The sequence below is a fragment of the Equus caballus genome, chromosome 7, assembly GCF_041296265.1.
Source record: "Equus caballus isolate H_3958 breed thoroughbred chromosome 7, TB-T2T, whole genome shotgun sequence".
NCBI classification, from domain to species: Eukaryota; Metazoa; Chordata; class Mammalia; order Perissodactyla; family Equidae; genus Equus; species Equus caballus.
Genome location: NC_091690.1, coordinates 38,611,427 through 38,633,486, shown reverse-complemented (window position 1 = coordinate 38,633,486; position 22,060 = coordinate 38,611,427). Strand labels below are relative to the sequence as shown.

Here is a 22,060-nt window from a genome sequence, read left to right as displayed (position 1 = left end):
CATCTGGATCTCAAAAGGGTTTAAAGAAGGGACTCTCATCCAGGTGCTCCTTGATCTCAGCCAAATGGTTCTGACTTGAGACCCATCAAATTCCCAGGACATCTGACAGCTCCTCAACCTGCTCAACCCAGCCCTTTCAGACTGAGCCGGCTGGGAGCTGGAGGGTGACGAGAAGACTGAGAAGATCGTGGGGCTCAACTCCAGACCTAGTCCCACTGCATCTGCTCCTAAGTGTAAGTGGCTTTAAAAACCAAACTCGTTTCCCAGCTGAGAGCCTGGGCAGCCATTTGCTGAACTTTACCTTGCTTGTTAGACTGGAGTAGTTAAATTAAATTAGGGAGAATCAGAGAGGAGTCTAAGCTCAGCAACAGGCAGGCTCCTGGAGCGCCATGCGATGAAGTGGTGAGGGCTGGGTTCTGTTACACCAAGGCTGAGATTACGTGGGCCAAGGGATAGATTCCTGCATCTCTCCCACTGTCCTGGTGGCTATACATCCCACAGCAAGAGCCAAAGGAATCTCTTCTGCCCAAGGGCCTCACCTGCGGACGGTTCCCTCCCCGTGTCCTCACCTGTCTGGGGTGGACAAGTACTTCTGCTTCTGGAACTTCTTCTCTAGGCCCATGAGCTGCAGCTCAGTGAAGATGGTGCGACTCCGGCGGGGTTTCTTCTGCCGGGGCGTGGGCTGCTCTGTCTCCGACTCGCTGCTGCCCGCAGCCTCGCCGCCCAGGGCCTCAGCAGAGGCAGCCTTGGTGGCCACTGGCTGACAGGACAATGCCTGGGCGATTCCCGGGGTGGCAGGGACCAGGTGGGAGATGACCGTGGGCTGTCGGGTGATCACTGAGAGGAGAGGATATGCCCGAAGGGAAGCGGGGCCTGGAAGACAAACAGGGAGGCGGGTCACACAAGGAGCAGGGGTGGAAGGAGGCTGGCGGCCCTCGGAGGACCTCTTTCTGAGACCTGTCTGACTGGCAGGGGCTCCTGATCTCAGGAGGTGCAACGCGAGGAAGGAGAATAAGAGGCAACTCAAGGCCTATAATGGCTGGGTGGGCAGGAAACAGGCAGACGTGCTCAGCCTGGTGTGGGAGAACATTCAAGTCCCCCACTGCCAAAGACAGGTTCCTGCAATTCCTCTGGCTGTAAGTGAATCTTTCCCCATCTCTCCCTTTTGAGCCCCTAAATTCTGGTTTCAGAGATATGGGTCAATGGGATTGATCAGATAAAAAAAGGTAGTCAGATAAAGCTAGTAACACATAAGAAATCCAAAATAGATTTGTAATATACAAAGTGCCTCAGAACCACCTATGATCTTCATAAAAATACATGGTTGCAACTATAAATTCTTCCTGAGAAGTCTATAGACCTTGAAATCATAACATTTTTCAGAACTGGAAGGATGCTTAAAGGTTATTTAATTCAGCACCCTCATGCCAGAGACAAGGAAACAGTCCCAGGACGGTTAAGGGACTTGCCTAAGATCACAGACTAGGAGCAAGCAGATTCAGGAGTCCGAGGAAGTTCTTCCGGCTTGAAGCCCAGGGCTCTTCTCACATCATGAGCCACATGAATACATCATGTAGAAGAGGGGGCAAAAAGATTTTAACCCACATGAAAACTCAGATCCAGTATGACTAGCTGCTCCAGCACTCTGTTAAAGAGGAATCTGAGGCTGGGCCAGAGCCTGGCTGAGGAAAGAGAGCTGTGGTAGATTAACAATGTCTGCCATGGCACGCAGAAGGGAAAGGGGTATGGTGGCATACACACTAGTTACGTGCCACTCCTGCTTGAAGAATTTCAAAGCAAGAGTACTTTTCTGTCTGAGAATCTGTTATGTCTTTAAAGTTCAAATAAAAGAGCTCTTCCCTTTCATTATTCAATAGTATCAGGTTTAAAATGTCATGATCATCATCTATGAAATCATTTTCTCTCTCTGGGCCTCAGTTTTGTCATTCATATAGTGAGTAAAATAGATAATTTTGAAGAATCCTTCAAACTCTAAAATACTGAGGCCACAAAAGTACCTCTCATCCCAAACCCATCTTGATATCGGATGGAAAGAGAGAAGACTCAAGGGCTGCCCTCTGGGACTCAGTCCAGCCCTGACAGCTCACTACAAGGGCGAGGCAACCAGCACTCACACCGGTTCTCGGTGAGAACCGACCAACATCAGAGAAGCCCCAGGTGCTACTTGTGTTCTAGCTCTCTCCTCTGGGTTGGCATTTCTCCTCTTATTCAGTCCCATACTTCTGTCATAGTTATTAATTAGAACAGGTAACTTCTCTCGTTCTTTGACTATACTTCTAGAAAAGCCCAGTAGAAACCACAAAGTTGCTAAATAATAAATCACCAAGTGCTATGACTTCCATGAACTCTCCAGCCAATGCTAATGCTTGAGGTTTTGTGTTGTGGATTCTTTTTATGAAAAAAAAAAAAAAAAAGATCTGGGAATGATATTTTATAGCAAGAAAACTTAGGACACCTGGGCCAGTGGTTCTGGCTCCCCCAGCAGACATTATGAAATGCTACTTCTTGAAAAAAAGTATCTGAAAGCTTCTCATACAGGCATAAGATATTTCTCATTTCACGTTGCTTTACTCCTTTAATTCTGCCATTTCTTTAAAAAAAAAAAGTCTTTCTTTAGTCAGCAGGCTAACTTATACTCTAGAAACCAAGACACTTATCAATATAGGAAGTGACCAGTTACCTACCCATAAGTAAGGCTTTTAATCACCAGAGTTTGAGCTTTCTCTTTTGAAAGAGAGTCAAATATTCTTTTGCCTAACATTGAATAATATTTTGGAAGTGTGGTAACATCTAGTGTTGGCAAGGAGATGAGGAAATGGGTACTCATATATCATTGGTGAGAGTGTAAGACAGCATAATCTTTTTGAAGGACAAACTAAGCAGTATCTATGAAATTATTGACCAGCAATTCCACAATTCGAGACCCATTTGCCTATGTGCACAAAGATATATGTATAAGCATATTCACTGCAGATTTGTTTATAATAATGAAAAACAGGAAATAATCCATATACCTATCATAGGAAAAGGGTTAAATAAACTGTGGTTCATCTATAGGATAGACTACAGTGTAACTGCTAGTGAGAACTCTCTACATAAACTAATAGACAAACGACATATAAATTAACATGAAAAATATCTAAAATGTATTACTGAGAGAAAATTAAGGTATAGAACAATTTGCACTATCATAAAAAAATATGTGTGTCTGCATTTATAAACGCATTTCAAAAAGAAGTCCAGGAAGTTAGTCACCAAGCTATTAAGTGATTACCTCTGGAGGAGTGGGCGTGAAAAGGAACCTACATGTATTAATCTAATCCTGTGTTCAACCTTGCTATAAATGTTTATTGAGCATCTACTATGGGCTGTACTCTGCTCCAGAAGCTGGGAATACAGGACTGAATAATATGAAGTCCCACCTTCATGGAGCTTACATTTCAGTCAGGGAGGCAGACAGCAAACAAATAAGCAAATAAATATATGATGTCAGGTAGCGCTAAATTCTATGAAGAGAAATATAGCAGATTGTGAAGACGGGGCAGGTAAGGAGGAGGGCAGGTATTCAGACAGGGGAGTCAAGGGAAGGCCTCTACAGAAAGGGCGATGCTTCAGCAGGGAAGTGACTCAATGGAGAGGAAAGCTTTGAGAGGAGAAAGGAAGAGCACCCCAGGCAGAGAACCAGCTCATGCAAAGCCCTAAAGTGGGAATGAGCTTGTGCTCAAAGAATAGCAAAGAGGCAGGGTGAGCAGGGGGGAGTCACACTCTGCTGCAGTCAGATCATAGGGGGTCTCGGAGGCCAAAGCAAATAACTTGGATTTTATTCAGAATGTGATAAAACCCCTGACCAGACTCGAGCTGGGGAAGGATATGATCTGACCTATGTCTTTAAAATCCCTATGGTGACTGTGTGGAGGGCAGACTGCAGGACGTGCATGGAAGCAGAGAAATAAGTCAGGAAGTAAGGCAATATTCTAGACCAGAGGCAACCATGGCACAGGGGCAGAGAGGCAGCAGCCGCAGGAGCGAGAGGTGGTCAGGGGTTGGGGCGGACTTTACACCTAGGGTTCAAAGAACTTGTAAAGGACTGGATGTCGGGTCTGAGAGAAAGAGAGCTGCCATGTGATGCCTGGATTTGGGGCCTTAGCAAGTAGAGGAATGACAATGTCATTTACTACAATGGGAAAGACTGGGCGCAGAGCAAGATTAGGTGGGAAAACCAAGATTTCTGTTCAGACATGGTGGATGTGTTGAAGAGGTATGGGATAGACCAGTCTGGAGTTCAAGATGAGGTTGGGTTGGAGACACAACCTTGACTCATGGAAGTACATGCGGCTTTAGACTACAGGATTGCAAGAGGTCACCCAGAGAGTGAGTGGAATAAAGAAAGAAACAGATCCAAGGACTGAGCCCTGGGGCACACTGACATCTACAGTCATAAAGAGGAGGGGAAGCCGAGAGGATGGGGAAGAGGGGATGGGATGGGGAAGGAGAGGAAACCACTCTCCCACGGCAGCCCAACACCTAGACAAAGCTTCCGTGGTACTTAACGTTTTACTACAAGCATGTATCATTTTTGTAATTTAAAAAGTAAGAGTTGGACTAAATAAGCTTTAAGTTTTGCTCTCATTCTAAAGTTTTAATATATGTTCAAATTTTCAGAAAAGAATTATGATTTATTGACCCTTGAACTCGTGAATAGTTAAAAATTCTTCTTAAAAAAACTGGGCAACCCAGAAATCCCAGCAATGCAATATCAAATATGTTTGGTTTTATGATGCTGCTAGTAAGACAAACACTGTGGGTGTTCTCCCGAGCAGAGGGGACTCTCTCTCAATCACCTCTGAACCAAAGGGTCTAAGGAATTTTCTCCCTTTGTGATAGAAGATGTTTGAGTGCTCATGCTAGATAGAATCATATTCTTTCTTTTAAAATAAAAACTGTTCAATGTGGAGAAAGGTAGCCTTTTTAATAAGTGGTGCTTGAACAACTGGCTGGCCATATGCCAAAAAAAAAAAGAGAGAAGAACCTGACCTATGCCTCATAAACTTATTTAAAAAATCAAGTCAAAATGGATCATAGATCCAAATGTAAACATAACCTATGAATTTTTAAAGAAAACACAGGAGAAAATCTTTGGGTTAGGCAGAGAATTCTTAGCTATGACACCAAAAGCATGACACATAAAAGAACGAGGTGAAAAACAGGTCTTCATCAAAATTAACAACTTTTGCTCTGCAAAAGATACTTTTAAGGGGCTGGCCCCATGGCCGAGTGGTAAAGGTCACGCACTCTGCTTCAGGGTTTCACCAGTTTGGATCCTGGGCGTGGACATGGCACCGCTCATTGTGCCATGCTGAGGCAGTGTCCCACATAGCACAGCCAGAGGGACCTACAACTAGACTATACAACTGTGTACTGGGGGGCTTTGGGGAGAAGAAGAAGGAGAAGAAGAAAGAAGACTGGCAACAGATGTTAGCTCAGGTGCCAATCTTTAAAAAAAAAGATACTTTTAAGAAAATGAAAAGATAAGCTACAGGATGGAAGAAAATATTTGCAAATTGCACACCAGACAAATGATTTGTATCCAGAATACATAAAGAACTCTCAATGTTCAACAATTAAAAAATAACAATAAAAAATGAGCAAGGGGGCTGGCCCCGTAGCTGAATGGTTAAGTTCGCGTGCTCTGCTTCAGCACGGACATGGCACCGCTCATCAAGCCATGCTGAGGAGGCATCCCACATGCCACAACTAGAAGGACCCACAACTAAAAATGCACAACTATGTACTGGGGGGCTTTCGGGAGAAAAAGGAAAAATAAAGTCTTTTAAAAAAAAAATTGAGCAAAAGTTCTGAACAGACACTTCACCAAAAAAGATATCACATGAAAAAGATGCTTAACATGATCAGTCATTAGAGAAATGTAAATTAAAACTACAATGAGATACACCACTACACATCCGTTAGAATGGTCTGAAATTTTTTATAAGCTGACAATACTGAGTGCTGACGAGGAGGCAGGGCAACTGGAACCCGCATACACTGCTGGTGGGCACGCGAAAGGGGACAGCCTCTGTGGAAAGCAGTTTGGCAGTTTCTGGTAAAGTTAAACATACAGATACCATATAACCCCACAATCTCCCTCCTCTAGGTATTAATCCAAGTGAAAAGAAAACATAGAAACCTATATGCAAATGTTTATAGTGGTACTATTAGTAATTACCAAAAACTGGAAACAATCCAAATATCCTTCAACTGGGGAAAGATAAGTAAACTGTGGTACATACACACAACGGAATACTATTCAGGAATAAAAAAGGAGCAAACTATTGATACATGCTACCTCATGGATGAGTCTTGAATGCATTATGGTAAGTCAAAGAAGCCAGACTCCAAAGGCCGTATAATTCCATTTATATGACATTCTGGAAAAGGCAAAACTAGGGATGGAGAGCAGATCAGTGGTGTCAGAGGTGAAGGGGAGGGGAAGAATTTGACTACAAAGGGCTGACACAAGGAAATCGGGGCAGTGATAATGGGACAGTTTTCTATCTTGACTGTGGTAGTGTTTTCACAACTTTATGCATTTGTCAAAACTCATAACCAAACACTACAATAGTGAATTTGTACTGAATATAAATTACAAATAAATTTTTTGTCAATAAAAATTTTAACTGCTATTTTGTTTTTATTACCAAAGTAACACAATTTCTTATAAAAGAAATTTAAAACAGTTCAGAAGTCCATAAAGTAGAGGTCTCCCCTCACAGCTTTCAACCCCAAATCTTAGAGACAAACTCCCACAATTATTCCTATGTCTATACAAACATACATATGTTCCAAATCTAGTAAGATGTGTGCTAATCTATTGATACATACACAGTTACAAAATGTTCATTTTGTAAAATATAAATATGTCTCTTTATTTTTTCTAAATGGATAGCCAAAAATCCCCAAACCATATATTGACTAGTCCAGTGACTTAAAATGCCAGCTTTAAGATACTTTAAGTTCCCAAAGAAGTGAAGTTGGGATTTGTTGTTCATTAGAATTCTGGGAGTTGGCTGGGCAATTTTGGTCACCAGTATTCTGAGAATCCCCTGCTCTCTAGAAAAGAAGCCAAGCAAAGAAGTGCCCCCCCGAGGGCCGCCCTCTGTGGAGGTGGTCACAAGTATGGAACAACAGTGCGCTGCTACGTGAAGGCAGTGGGTGTGCGGGGGGAGTAGGGGCTGAGAGTTGGGGAACCATGCCGATCAGGGAGAGGGCAGATTTTCAGAGGCTGCCATGAGCCTGCAACTTCGGGGAGAGTGAAGGCTCTTTAGAGAGGATTTCTGAAAAACATGTTAGGGGGTATACCATGTAAAATCCAAGAATAGACTTCTTTAAGAAAAACTAAAGATCTTCATGTTCAAGGTTTCTGTAGTCAGATTTTCTTTGTTGTCTTTGAATATAATTCTATACATACACTGAGCCATATGGAGCCCTAGAAATAGTTGGGTTATATTATGTATACCTGTGTCTGTTTCTGCACTCTGTTCTGTTCCACTGAACTAATATATGATCCTATTACAGGACCATTCCACTGTAATTATTGGGCTTTTTAGGGAGTTTATTATCTAGTAGAACAAATCTCTCTTTATTCTTTTTACAAAATTTTCTTGGCTAGTATCACTAATTTATTTTTCCAGTTGAATTTTAGAATCAACCTGTTAGTCTCTAAAAATCAAATCCCACTGAAAGTTTATTAGAATTATACGAACCTTATAGAGTAATTTAGGGAAAGATGAGATTTTTTTTTGATGATTCTGTCCTCTGGTAGGTTGAAAGCAATTGCTGTTATTTAAAAATGGCTGTTGGAGATTTATGCAACTTGGTTCCATAAAGCTTAAACCTAATGAAAACCTTCATTTAAAACAAAAACAAAAACAAAAAACTTCTGAAAAATGGTAGTGATTTAAGGCAGCATCCCAGTCACCGAAGTCTATAGTTCAGGAATCCTGCTCCAGTGTTCTGGTGACAAACTGCACTCTCCACTGCTGGCTGAGGGCACCTTCTTGTGTTGGAAGCTCACACGCAAGGCCACTGTGATGCTGATAAATGTTGGTGGGTGTCAGGAGGATCACCATGATAAATAAACATAATTTCAGCGAAGCACTGTGTTGAGTTTTTGGTATTTGATGCGTGTCTCTGGTTGGGAAGGAACAAGCACAGGTGGAATAGGAGCCAGGGCGGGTAATGTGTGTGCTGCAAAGGCAACACAACGGGGAGCAGAGAAGTGAGACAAAATATACTTTAGCCAGCTGCTTGCTGTCTTTTCTTGTTTTAATATATGACCTGATTTTCAACAAAATAACATTGGCCCAGAGCTTTAATTTCACAAAGCACTTGCACACAACCATTTCATAATTTCACAAAAGTAACGTGAGATAGTCTAGCCAAATATTTATATTTTGGCTAAAAATCAAATTAAGGTTTTAAAAATAGGGGAAAACATAAATTAGCACATACATTAGGGAGCACTTTGGTTACTGAGAAGGCAGATAATGTATAACACTATGTATTAAGTATGTCTTTCTCTTTTCCTGAGAATTATCACTATGTGAAAATGTTGACTGAAGACAGCTGGCCTGTACCCTGGATCATTTACATACACTTGTGAAATTCAAGCACATTATCTGCTACTGAGAGGGAGTAATGACTGCAATAAACCAAAGACATTGTTTAAACAAACAGACTTTAATTGATAAAAGAAGTATAAACATGACCATAATGAATGCATTTTCTAATAGTTGTTTCTCTTCAGCCTATCCCCCAAACCAATGTTTTGCTGTAGGATGGATATCACATAACTGTGCGTATTGTATACTTAGAAATAGTTCCCTGCCAAATGTTTGGCCACTTTGAGAATCTGTTTTTGAATTGGAAAATCTGAGTACATGAGGGGTAGGCTGATATGGAGGGACATCCCAGAGAGCTTGGGGAGATATGGAACATTTGCAGGCTAAACAGAGTATTTTTCCACCACACTGATTCTGAAAACTGTCTGTAGGCTCATGCATGTGAACATGCTTGGGCCAAGCACGGGCATGGTCCAGGGTTGCTGATTCCAGGCACATCTCTCAATGTAAGTCCTCCTTCATGGCAGAAGCCAGTCCCCTCCAGCTCCAGCTGTACCAGAAACTTAAGCGCAGAACCCTCAAAGGACAGTCTTTGCTCCTACACATCTGTGGGCTTCTCTTCCATTCCTCCAACATACCAGTCCCCAAATTGACTCTCCACAGCCACATTTCCGGTTGACACAAGCAAGGGCCAAAGGTCTGAGTGGATAAGAATCTCTAAGCTGCCTGCCTGACTGATTTACGTTCCAGGAATGTGTGACCCATATATCCGCAGAAAGCTTCAGAGGGACACGAGCACCACACACAAAGACATGAATACAGACGTGTCCAGCTAACCTGAAAGAGAGACTCAGTGGAACAACTGGGTAGCTCTGGCTGAATTTCCTGGGAAATATCATAAAACCACCCACACCGAATTATTCCCATAGGCTCACATTCCTACAAATTGGCTGGTAATTTTGGGTAGTGGAAAGAATAGGACCTTTACCGTTGACTTGTGGAGTGACCTTGAGCAGCTTACCACAACTTTCTTAATTTCAATTTCCTCTTCCATAAAGTCAGGCTAATAACAGTTCTCCCTTACAGATCATTGTGAGGATTAAATGTATTAACATACGTGAAGTGTCCAGTGGGCATTTAACTGCTATTAGTCCCCTTCCTTTCCTCCTTTCACTTTAGTTGCTTGATGCTCTTCTCTGTGAGTGAGCCAAATTAAAATGTGTGAATTTTCTTATCAAGAAAGCAGACCTACTTGTGAACTAGGCATGTATATCTTCTTACTATATGTGCGTTCATATGCAAAGCAAGGTTCAGTGAACCCAAAGTCTAACAGTTTCTGTGTGCCAAATGGAGGTTTTCAAATGCCTTCAGCTATGTACTGAGACTGACAGCAACAAGAGAGCTAAAGGAAATCAGTGAAACAGCTAAGCTGGCCAGACATCCCTCTAAAACTATCAAGACTCCAGAAATAACTACTTTGGATTTGCAGAACTGTATAAAAAATTCACAAAACAGCTTAAGAGTCCCGAAGCCTAGCCCTTTCCCAGGTCAGTCATAGGCAAAGAACAATGAAGCTGGCGAGACACAAGACAGGACCAAAGTCAACTTCTAAAACCGCAGGGAAAACAGACATGAGGTGGTTAAAATGACTTCACCCTGTGTTATGCTGAAAGTGGGCTAAGGAAGGACTGAGTTGAGGGCAGGTGGTAACCAGACATGAAAGTTCAGTAATCCTTTGTCTATATGGATAATCTGTAAGCATGCAAAAGAAGGGCACAGAGGGAGGAAAGGAACTAGAAAGAGGCTCTGAGCGGCCTTTTAACTTTGTGATACACTAAGTTTCTAGCCCAGCAAGAGTTAATGAAATAGATCCAACCTTTACAGCTTATTGCTCTGTATGGCTAAAGAAAAGAGAAAATGTTTTAAGAGGCCAACTCAAAGGCTGATACAATGTCTCAGCCATTAACTACCTTATTAAAAGGGGGAGGGGCATTTTGATGAGTTAAGTGTAAATGAATTAGAAACATATGGAATAAATTTATTCCAAAATCCATAAGAGCCTGCCATAATGTAGGCTCTGGAATAGGCATCTAGCTAAATAAAAAACTTAAGAAGTTTCATAGAGGTTGAAAAATAAAAATAAACAGATGGAGTGGGAAGAAAACAATTTGTGGATCTGGAAAAATGAAGAAAGTCTGGCAATAAGCAGGGGACATCAGAGCAAACCTAGTAGGCTGACTGCATCACACCATCTTTTCAGATTCTTGATTTTGCAAAGAGACAGGCTCAGTCTTATCACATTCATCCTGCAATGTCATCAGAACTGTAGACGCCCACAAAAGTGCTGGGCTATGCTGGGAGCTAAGTGAAATCAATTAAGCTATCCTGGCAGACAGGTTTATGGACCTTCCTATCCTGCCTAAAATGTCACACCACCCAGATGTGGTCACCATGCACCCTCCAGCCATCACCACTCCTTATCTCCTTCAGCCAAAGAACACACTGGAAATGGCAATGTCTTTCTCCTCCTGGCCATTCTATTTTCTACATACACCCACACCTGCTTTCATCCATACCTCATAATCACTCCCTGGTGGAAAGTTTCCCAGAGCAGCTGTTGTTTAGGACAAAGACCGAATTAATCACTCCTACCTTCATGCATCCCCAGCATTTTGTTTGTGTCCTTATTCATCTTACTTAATTCAAACCTTGCAGTAAGAGTTAATTTGTTTACCCATCTATTTCTCACTAGACTGCAAACTTCTTTAGGACAAAATCAAAAAGTGCATCTTCCTAGTGTTTAACTAACTACATGCCTTACCTTGAACTACTCTTAATCTAGAATCAGAAGATGAGGGCTGGAGAGGTGGTTCTGGCACCTTTGGGCTCTATGGCTTTGGTCAACCACACTTCTAAGCTTCCGTTTTCTCTTCTATAAAATAGCAATAATAATATTTCTCCGCAAACCTGTTGAAGGATAACATTGGATAATGAATATAAAAAATATTTTTAAACAATGAAGAACTATATCGAACATGGCAGTAATTTTTTCAAACAGCCAAAAAGCACTAATTTTCCATATTTTAGAGATGCCTCTCTTCACTAAGGAGTCATAATACTGCTTTCTTGTGCTAACCTAATCCATCCCTTTGCCTCGAAACCTTGTGTTTCACAGTATCTAGTTAAGGTCCTGGTGTCACAGGGACAGAGTCCACACAAGGCTGACCAGGAGGAATCCTCCAGTCCACTGTCACCATCAGCAGGGAACTCTACCAAACAGCTACTCAGCTCTGTGTGAACTGCTAGAGACACGAAGAGAAACTTCAATTCCTCATCTTTGGCCTCAAGAAGCTAATCATCTAATTGCAGAAATGAGACATTAAAATAAAAGGTAAGTAAGAAAACAAGGAAGCCTGTGGCAAACGCTGCGTGGCATAAGAATGGCAGGAATTCAGGACGTATTGCTGTCCTCTAGAGAATGCAGTGCCTTGTCGTGGAAAGAGGAGGGGCTGCGTTATGAGGTGACAGGAAGGAACAGATTCCAGATGCACCACCAAGGAAGAACCAACAGGATCTGGGAAACTACTGGATTGGGGCGAGAGAGGAAGGGCAGAAGGCGTAGGAAGACTCCAAGACTCTAGTGGTAACTGCTGGAATTGCAGCACCACCGGCAGAAATCTGATGTCTGCCATGTGAGAACGTTCTGGGAGAAAAGACAAGGCTATGTTATAGAGGCTTCCTTAGTCTGAGGTGGCAATCAGACACCCAAGTGATGACACCTTGATACCTAGTAGGCAGAGAGAGTCAAGAACTGGAGCTCCCCAGCAGGGTTCCGAGATGGATATGTAGATTTTACACAGAACTAGAGTTGAAGGATTGAAAGCAGAATTCGTCTCCCCAGAAAAAAAGACTTAAGAACAACAGAGGATGAAGCACCGGGCCTTGGAGTACATCCCTCTCAACAGGGCTGGAAAAGGACATGGAATCAACAAAGGAGATAGACGCTGCAGCCTAAGAAGCAGCAGCAAAGTGAAACAGTACGGGGTCAACGGAAATGCCCAAGAGAACGGCAACAGCGGTAAGCTTCAGCAAGCTTACTCACCGGCAAATCTTTTGACGTAAGCTTTGAAACATCCCCCCTTCTCTGACACTTCTGGACCTGTCTTCATGGTATAAGAATCTCTACCAGGCAGGCTGAGAAAATGTGCATAATGCCAGGGCGCTGGGCAAAATTTCTAGAAAAAGAAAGTGATTACCTTTCTGCAAGTGGCCCTGTGCGTCCACACACAAGCTCTTGATTGCCCAGGAGAGTCATCTGCCAAATTTAAAACATCTTATGCCAAGATATAATTTTCTAAATCCAATTTAATTTCCTTCTTCTCCCTAAGAATTCTAATCCTGGCTTAAATATCTTCTCTATAGCTTGCCATTAGTTGCAAAGAATTAGAAACAAAGTGGGATAAAAAGAGAATAAAATTCAATTCAATTTAACAAACTATGGAATACCTAATGTAGATACTTTCCAAGAACTGGGGATAAAACAGTACCTAAGACAGACTGGGTCCTCGCCCAGCTTACAGTCTGGCAAGGATGGCAGACAGGTAGGAAAGAAGCAGTTCACGGTGCAAGAGAGCATTCAGCAAACGCATGTAACCAGGTGGAGGTGGTCAGCCTCCCCCTTGAAAGAGTGTCAGTTAAACTGAGATTTGAAGGATGAGGTTAGCTGAGATTCCAATCGGAGACGAAGAGAGATTAAAAAGAACAGATAAAAGTATACAAATTTGCCAAATACTAACTGTAAAGAAAAAATTTTTCTTTCAGAGCAAAAGAAAAAACACAGGAGTAGAGAAAAACAGATGAAATGGCATTTGGGCCTTACTGAAGAATAAAGAACTTCTGATGTCGACACCGGTTCCGCTGAGTAGGGAAAGTGAGAACAGGAAGGCAAGTCATTAAACTGCAGCACTCTCAGACAAACCAGTGTCTGGTAAGGCCCCAAAATAAAGTCAGTGATCAGAATATTTCCCTTTGCTGTGACGACTGGCAGAATCAGGCATTTTCATCAGGATGTCTCAGCATCACACAGTTATAACATTTCTATGGTTAACTCTCCTCTTCCTGGTGTCCCCTTATTTTCTGGTAAAAGTGTACCCTTAAAGGTTATGCAGCTAATGCAGTCAGGGGACATAGAACTATGTTGCAAAAAGGACTCAAACTCTGGAGAAATCTGCCCCACTGAAGAGAGGAGGCAAGAGAAGCTCTGTACTTGGTGGAAGGATCTCGTTAGATGGAATGAAAGAGCTCCTCTGTCTTTCTCTTTTACTCAAGCTATTAGGACCCAACAGCAGCCAGTGTATCCCCAAACAGTAGTGAGGAAATTATATAGCAGACTTCAGTATTTACTCATGTTTGAGTCTTGCTCTTACAGGCAATAAAGGATAGCAGTAATAAGGGATAATAGTAGGAATCACAGCAATAAGATTCTGCAACACAATTAACGTGAACCACGTGGACCATGGATACCCACTTGGCCAACTAGAACCAAAGACAGTGGCTCCCAACAGCAAGAAGGCCTTCCCCTTCCCTGCACTGAGGCAAATGTGTCGCTCAAGATCCAGTTCTTCCCGCAACAATCCACTAAGCTTGCTTACCCTCCAGTCCACAGCGAGGTCTCTCTTTCTCTGAATTTTCCTCATCTGTAAATCAGGGAGTCAGATGGTTTGTAAGGTCCCTTTTTGGTACCAAGATGCAATAATTTTATGAGCAATATCACACTCAAAGACAGTGTGTCTCTGACATTTCTCAACTCGATTGTAGAGCCTTGGCCTCATACTTCTATCTCCCACAGTGCACTTCCCATACTTTGCACAGGACATCGACGGAACAAAGATTAGCTGAATTACACGAGTGTGCTAAGAACAAGAGTATTAATGCATGCACATAAACTTCTCCAGAACCACTAATCTTCTCGGCTCACAAGGAAGTAGAGTGATAAACGACTCATCTGAAATCCCCAGAAGTGATCCAGATCATAACTGCTAAAGGCAAAAGACTATCTTTGCATAAATCTCGCCATGCACAAGTAAGACTCTAGGTTATGTGATTTATAGTGAGTGGCACATGCAATAACAAAACACAGAGATTATTTTTTTTTTCTAACCCAGCCTTTGAGGGAGGAGGCAGATGATACTAAACAAAGTCACACAGGAAGTTGATGTCTGAACTAGGACCAGAGCTCAGATCTCCAGGGGTAAGGACAAATGTTCTGTTCAAGTCACTATATTGCCTTTCTAGGCAAGAGCCACCAAAATGGTGAGTACTGTCTGGCCTCAGACACTTATTTTCCTCCTTCATGTGTTTTTTTTTTTTTTTGGTTAACTCTTTTATTCTGCAATTGAGTTTTAAAAGTATCATGATTGTAATAATCTGAGAAGACATGGTAAATATGACCTTGAAAGCTTCTGAGCTTTTGCAATTTCTTTTTTTTTTCTCCAGCTTTATTGGAGCATGATTGACCAATAAAAATTGTATATACATAAGGTCTACAACATGATGATTTGATACACGTATACACTGTGAAATGATTATCACAATCAAGCTAATTAACATAACCATTACCTTAACATAATTGCCTTTGTGAGTGTGTGTGTGTGTGGTAAGAACATGTAAGATCTACTCTCTTAGCAAATTTCAAGTATACATGATATTGTTATTAACTATAGTCACCATCCTGACCACTAGGTCTCCAGAACATATTCATCCTATAACTGAAAGTTTGTGCCTTCGACCAACATCTCTCCATTTCCTCCACCCATCAGCACCCTGTCATCATTGTTCTACTCTCTGTTTGATGAGTTCAACTGTTTTAGACTGCACATATAAGTGAGTGCATGCAGTATTCCTCTTTCTGTGTTTGACTTATTTCACTTAACATATGTGAGTTCATCCATGTCATCACAAATGGCAGGATTTACTTCTTTTTTAAGGCTGAATAATATTCCATTGTATATGGAATATACAGTCATGTGTCACTTAACAACGGGGATATATTCTTAAAAATGTGTCACTAAGCGATTTTGTCATTGTGTGGACATGATAGAATGTACTTACACAAATCTAGATGGTATAGCCTACTACACACCTAGGCTATATGGTACTAATCTTACGGGACCATGATCATATATGGCATCCGTCAATGACCAAAATGTCATTATGTGATGCATGACTGTATATGTATATCCCATATACAAGGGAATATTGTATATACATATATATATATATATAATATCACGTTTTCGCTATCCATTCATCTGTGAATGGACACTTCTGTTGTTTCCATGTCTTGGCTATTGGCAATAATGTTGAAGTGAGCATGAGAGTGCAGCTCTCTCTTTGAGATGGTGATTTAATTCCTTTAGATAGGTACCCAGAAGTTGAGCTGCTGGATCATATGGTAGTTCTATTTTTAACTTTTTGAGGAACTTCCATACTGTTTTCTGTAACATCTATAGTCATGTGGTCCATTTTTTAGGAAACTTGAGTATATTAGAGATTAATGGCTAACAATCTCATATATTAGCAGACAATTTGAAAGACTTCTGCTTGGAAATTTCTCCTAATTCAGGCTAATACATGCTTAGGAAGAGAGGAGGAAAGTAAGGGTAGATCTCTGATTATATTATAACTCGATGGCCAGGAACATTGGCATTAATTTGTTCATTAAAAAAAATAATAACTCACCCTGTGGTAAGGGCCCTAGAAAGGGTCCCTCTCTCCAAAAGAAGAGAAGTTTGACAAGCCACTAAATCAATCTCATATCTCTTAAATTCCACCCATAATTTCAAGGCAATGGACAGACAGAGGGACAAAGGAAGGAAACTTATTGAGAATTACCACTGTCTAGACTTTGCACATACACATCTCTTTTACTCCTCACAAAAATTATCCAATGACTAGGGCAGGTATCTGGAATCTGAACAGCAATCTGTTTGATTCATGGCCATGCTCTTTAAATTATATCATGCTACCTTCCAAAATTCTAAAATACAATTTACCAGACACTTCCTTTCTGATATTCTAGTGTTCCAGATAGTCAGTGCACATTCATATGTAGATAAAACCTTCTGCTTCTTCCAGGTTATGCTCATGAGTTATGCACTGGGTTGGCTCATATTGCCTAAGAATAGTTAATACTTATCTCAAGGCCCCTTAATTTTCATGACACAGTGCCCAATTCTCAAAAGAAAAAGGCAGGCAAAGGATATATTTTTGTTTCTTCTTAAACGATCTTAATTTTTTCCCAGTAGAAAGCAATATGTTTCAATGTAGAAAATTTAAATCTACAGATATATAGAAAGCAAAAACAGTTGTGTATATTCCCACATACAGAAAAAAGAGCAAAGTTCAAAGATTTCTGAAAGATCAAGGAGGTCTTATTTGGAGAGGCTCTGCTCTGCCTGGAAGAAAGATGGCACCATGGTTTCAGTCTAGGCAAGAAAAAGAGGATAAATAGTTGTGTTTCCTGGGGAACAGCTTGAGTTGAAACAACATATAACATTCTGAAATCCATCTAACACAGAAATAATGACCCTATTACCAAGACCAAAGAGCTGAGCCAAGCCATACACACAAAAGCAAAGAACTCAGATTTGTAGCCAGATGCCCAGGTATTTTCTCATTTTCCATGAGCCATTTCCCCACTGACCATGTGAGAAGTAGAGAGGCATTTTTATAGAACTTGCAACCATTATTCCTAGAGATACATCAACATTGCTTTGGGTTTCCCTTAATTAGTGAAATTTATTTCCCCAGCTGGCAACAAGTTAGCAAATGCTGTAGAAAAGTAAGCACAGAAACAAATAAACACTGCCTCTCCTCACTTGATTCTGAGCTCAGGATTACAGCGTCAAAAACTGTCATTCTATCAAAAGAAAAAAATATAAGGTCAATAAATTGCAGTGTAGAATTTTACCAAGACTGCTTTCAAAGGACAGATTTTTAAAGTAAGTATATTTTTAAAATTTAGGATCTCTTCTGCCTACTTAATAAGATGGATATCAGAACAAGGTTTTGAAATTTAATCAGAAAATGGAAAATTAGGAAAATAATGTAATAATCAATATATTTCACTTTATATGTACTATTATAAACTGAAAAGGGCAACAACTGTAGGCTGTTATGATCATCTGACATGGGATCTCTGGGCTAGCCCAGTGCTTCCCAGAACCTCTTCCTTCTCGCTGTCCACCTTACAGAACCCAATTCCCACACCAAGTATAACAGAGACTCAATGTGATTCTGCAATAGGCCCACATCCCTCCAACAACTGTAATGTGTATTCATCTCTGCTGTTCAGACTAAGCACAGAAGAGAGTATTTTTGACAAAAGCAACTCAGGCCCCAAAAGAGAACAGCTTAAACATGCTGTTTGCCCTGTAGGCACATGCCCCTTTAATTGGGCCATGGCTCTCTTCTAGTGGCCCAATCCAGCAGGCTCTCCATCCACCTCCCCACTCTTGTCCTTTCAGGCCAGATCCTGCCTTCCCTTTCTCACCACACATCTAAGAGCATGAGACGAGAGCCACTCCAACAGAAGTGTCTTCCCTGTCCTGGAGAATGGAGCTGAGAGTAAGTCCGAGCACAGCAGTGTCCCTCTCTGATCTGGCTGTGTCCACATTATTACCCCACAACTCAGCCAAGGACTGGCAGAAGGCAGGAGTGTTGTAATGTCTTTTACAGTAAAATAAAGAAATTGGATAGATATACTTCTAAGATACTCCAAAATCCTCCAAAAGTAGCCTCAGACAGCAGCCATATTATACCATACCAAAATCTCAGTGGAAACCATCCATTCACAGAGGAGAGGAAGAACCATAGTTGGTCTTTTACATTTTTAGGCCTACAATGAAGTTACAAGAGTAAAGTTCAAGGTGTTACCTTTCTAAGGTGGCAATTAAATATAAACCAGTGGTGACAACTTGTTAACCTACTCACTTACTGATCAGGGCTTCTGCCTGGTCAGAGTTTGAGGGGGAAATAATCAACCCCAACATATCAACTCCAAGTACAGTTGATAGAGTCTACACTTTCCTATTATTCTTAGTTTCAAAATTCTTTGGGCACTATAGCCAAAGATAATCAATCAGCAGCACTGAGCCAACTTATTTCTCTTGAGTAATTTCTGAGAAAGTTTCTGTAGAAAGAGGCTGTCCTGCCAAATTTCTCCACATCCCAGCACTAGTCCTCCCACTTGTCGACACACTAACATTTGCTAGTCTTTCTTAAGCAACATTCCCACCTCCACCCCAACCACACCCTATTCTCCCCACAGCCACCACTGAGCGTCACCCATCTGTCAAGGCTGGGAAGACAACCCAGGACCCAGACACAGGCATGATTCCCAAACACTGAGAGGTGAAGTGGCAGAACTCACAGACTCACAGCATGAAGACTTAAATACTACATTCAGCCTTATCCTCCGTACCAGGCCCTGGCCCTGAAGCCACCTGCAGACCAAATGGGAGGCCTCACATTTCAAGCGCCCACATAGAGAACAGCCAATCCAATCCTTCCCTTAAAAGACAAAGATAAAACAAGGGAGGGCCAACCCCAGTGGCCTACATGTGAAGTTCGGCCTGCTCTGCTTTGGCAGCTCAGGTTTGGTTTCTGGGCATCGACCTACACCACTCGGTCTGTCAGTGGCCACACTGTGGCAGTGGCTCACATATAAAAAGAGGAAGATTGGCAGTGGATGTTAGCTCAGGGTGAATCTTCCTCAGCAAAAAAACCCCAAAAAACAAGAGATGGGGACTTCTGAAAAATCCGCATCTCTGACACTGAATTAGTCTTTTTGGGCATGGACCCTGAGAAGCCTATGACAGGTGCTTAAGACCAGATCCCATAATAAGAAGTCTCGAGGAACAGCATCACTGGAAGATTCAGGGAAATTAGTGGGTCTTAAGCCACCCATTTATTTCAAAAACATCTAGGGTCATCTATGGCTTCAGACAGGACTTAAGATGGTGTGTTGGCATCTTTTCTTCAGGGGGAAAGAGGAGAAGAATTTATTAAACCAAGTCTTGACAAATATCTCATCTAAATATATCTCGCACAATGAAGGATACGTTCATTCCTCAGCTTACGACTCTGAACAATTTAGTCATAAGGGGCCAAAAGGTTCCAGAACCCAATGCTCTGTGATCTGGGAAATGGTTTTCAAGCATCTGGTCTTTCTTGGGGAGAAGGAAGAGATGCTAATTGTGACAGGAGACGCATTTAATATACAGGTTTTAACAAATGGGCTCAGTAGAGCAACAATATGCTTCCCTGAAATCTCTGGACAGCTGTAGGAAGAAAAGCTTGCTGCCTGGAATAGTTCTGGGGGAGCATTTCCCATGACATCCTTCAGGCTTTGCTAATAAGACAAGGTGAAAGGCTTTTCTGATGCTTCTAGGTCTAAAAGGGGAAAAGGCCATGAGGAGAACAAGTGGCCAGGCTGGCCCCACGCAATGCAGTCACAGAAAGCATCCAAGAGTCTCACTTCTTAGGCAATGCTAGCACACCTAAAACTTGTCATTATCATCATTAACACCATCAAAACATTTATTAAGAACCTAATTATGGGGCCTATCATAGGGAGTGAACTGAGCAAGTTACAAAGCACCAGAAACACACTTGCTCATAAGGTTTATAATGGGGCAGGGAGGCAATCATCTAATTTTAAATTAAGATAAAAGATGTAATATTAAATTAAAAGTAAAATAAATTAAAATTAAAATAGCAGTATTAAATAAAGGTATAAATGAACAACGTTTTCCTACTTATCATGACTTAAAATGAAATGCTTAATGCCCTAGAGCCAAAAAGAACAATGAGCCCATTCATTAATTGCTCTCATTATTTGGGAACTTTGTTGACAGCTCTGTTGTTCACCCTAATTATTTTTGGCCTAAACTCTTTAGTCATCATGAAAATCATTAGTAATAAAGTATTTGAATTTCTCACCCTAGGTCAGGTAGCATCTTCACATACCTAGGATGCTCATCATCAAGGCACAGGGTCTTTCTTAAGCTAGCACAGGACAACCACCTCAACAGAGCGACAAGCAGGCTCTGATTCATCCCCGCTCCTCCCTACCGCGGTCATTCCCAGGGAGCGCTAACACATGACTTGAGACACAGGTGTCAAGGCAGCATTATGGAAGCCCAGGAAAAGGATATGTGGAAGTTTCCCGTCCAAGACTTGGAGAAGGTCTCCTTCAGAAGGGAGAGACCTCAGGTTGTTAAAGAAGATCTGTCCCCAACCTTGTAGCTGTAATGAACACTGAAGAAAAGAGAGCAGGAGAACGAGAAAGAAGGTTTATTGGCATGCTGAGAAATATTACCAGGGCCCTACGGTAGGATCAAAGATTGCACTTATGTAATTCCTTTATCTCAGCAGCTCTTAGATAAGCCACATAAAACAGCTTAGTCACAGGGCCTAAATTAAATAATATCCCGAACTGAACTGAATTGAAGGTCATGCAATCCTGACAAGCCTAGAACTAATTTAGATAGAACTTAATTTCATAAAAATCGCCATTTGCCTTTTTCTTAAAAGGATATACATACATTCTCAACTCCCCACCCAACTGTAATGTAAGGAAATTCAAACTAATATCAAACCTAAATAACTCCTGAGGTATTTATTGTCCACGCTCACATGCCCTGCTATCTCTGGACATAAAGAACAGTCTTTCTTCTCAAAGGGTCCTCCACCTTTCCCACCCTTTCCTGTTCTACCATCACTGACCTTGTTCAGGCCCTTCAGCCTGGATGGCTGAGATCTTTTTAACTGGTCTCCATGTCTTCCTGACAAATACTTGTCATCACTGCACTTCCTGCTTCAAAAACCCCCAAGGACTCCCCAGTGTTCAGAAGTTAGATTCCATGAGATGGCAATCAAAACTCCTGATAAACTGAACCAGGCCCCAACTCACCTTTCCAATCAAATATCTACTCAGCCTAACCTGCTACTTCCCCAATGTACAAGACACACGCTTAGCCCGCTCCGGCCTCCCTCTCCTGCTCACACTGCTCCTACAGATGCTGGTTACAAGCCCAGCTCAAGAGCCATACAGCCTGGTTTTGAGTTTAACTCCACCACTTAATAACTTGTGTGACCTTTGACAAATTTCTTCAACCACAACAAGCCTTGGTTTTTCTACGTGCAAAAAAGAGATAATAATAACCCAGAGCTCGTAAGCATACTGAGAATTAAATGAGATAATCCATGCAAAGTGCTCAGCATGGTGCCTGGGAAGAAGTAGGTCCCCACTGTTTAGCTTTTAAATTATAAAATTAAATTAATTCTTTGCTATTCTTTAAGGCAAAACTCAAATTCCACCTGCAACTAGAAGCTTTTTTCAAATATATCCAAGG

General features: G+C 41.6%; 1 protein-coding gene across 1 annotated transcript in view; it reads right to left on the bottom strand.

Annotated features, from left to right (window-relative positions):
- Positions 1 to 22,060, bottom strand: part of BARX2 (BARX homeobox 2) — a 69,143-nt gene that overhangs the window by 14,820 nt on the left and 32,263 nt on the right. The window contains exon 2 of the mRNA XM_001502635.6: positions 570 to 873. Within this exon, the coding sequence (XP_001502685.2) occupies positions 570 to 873 (304 nt within the window). The remainder of the gene's footprint in view (positions 1 to 569; positions 874 to 22,060) is intronic.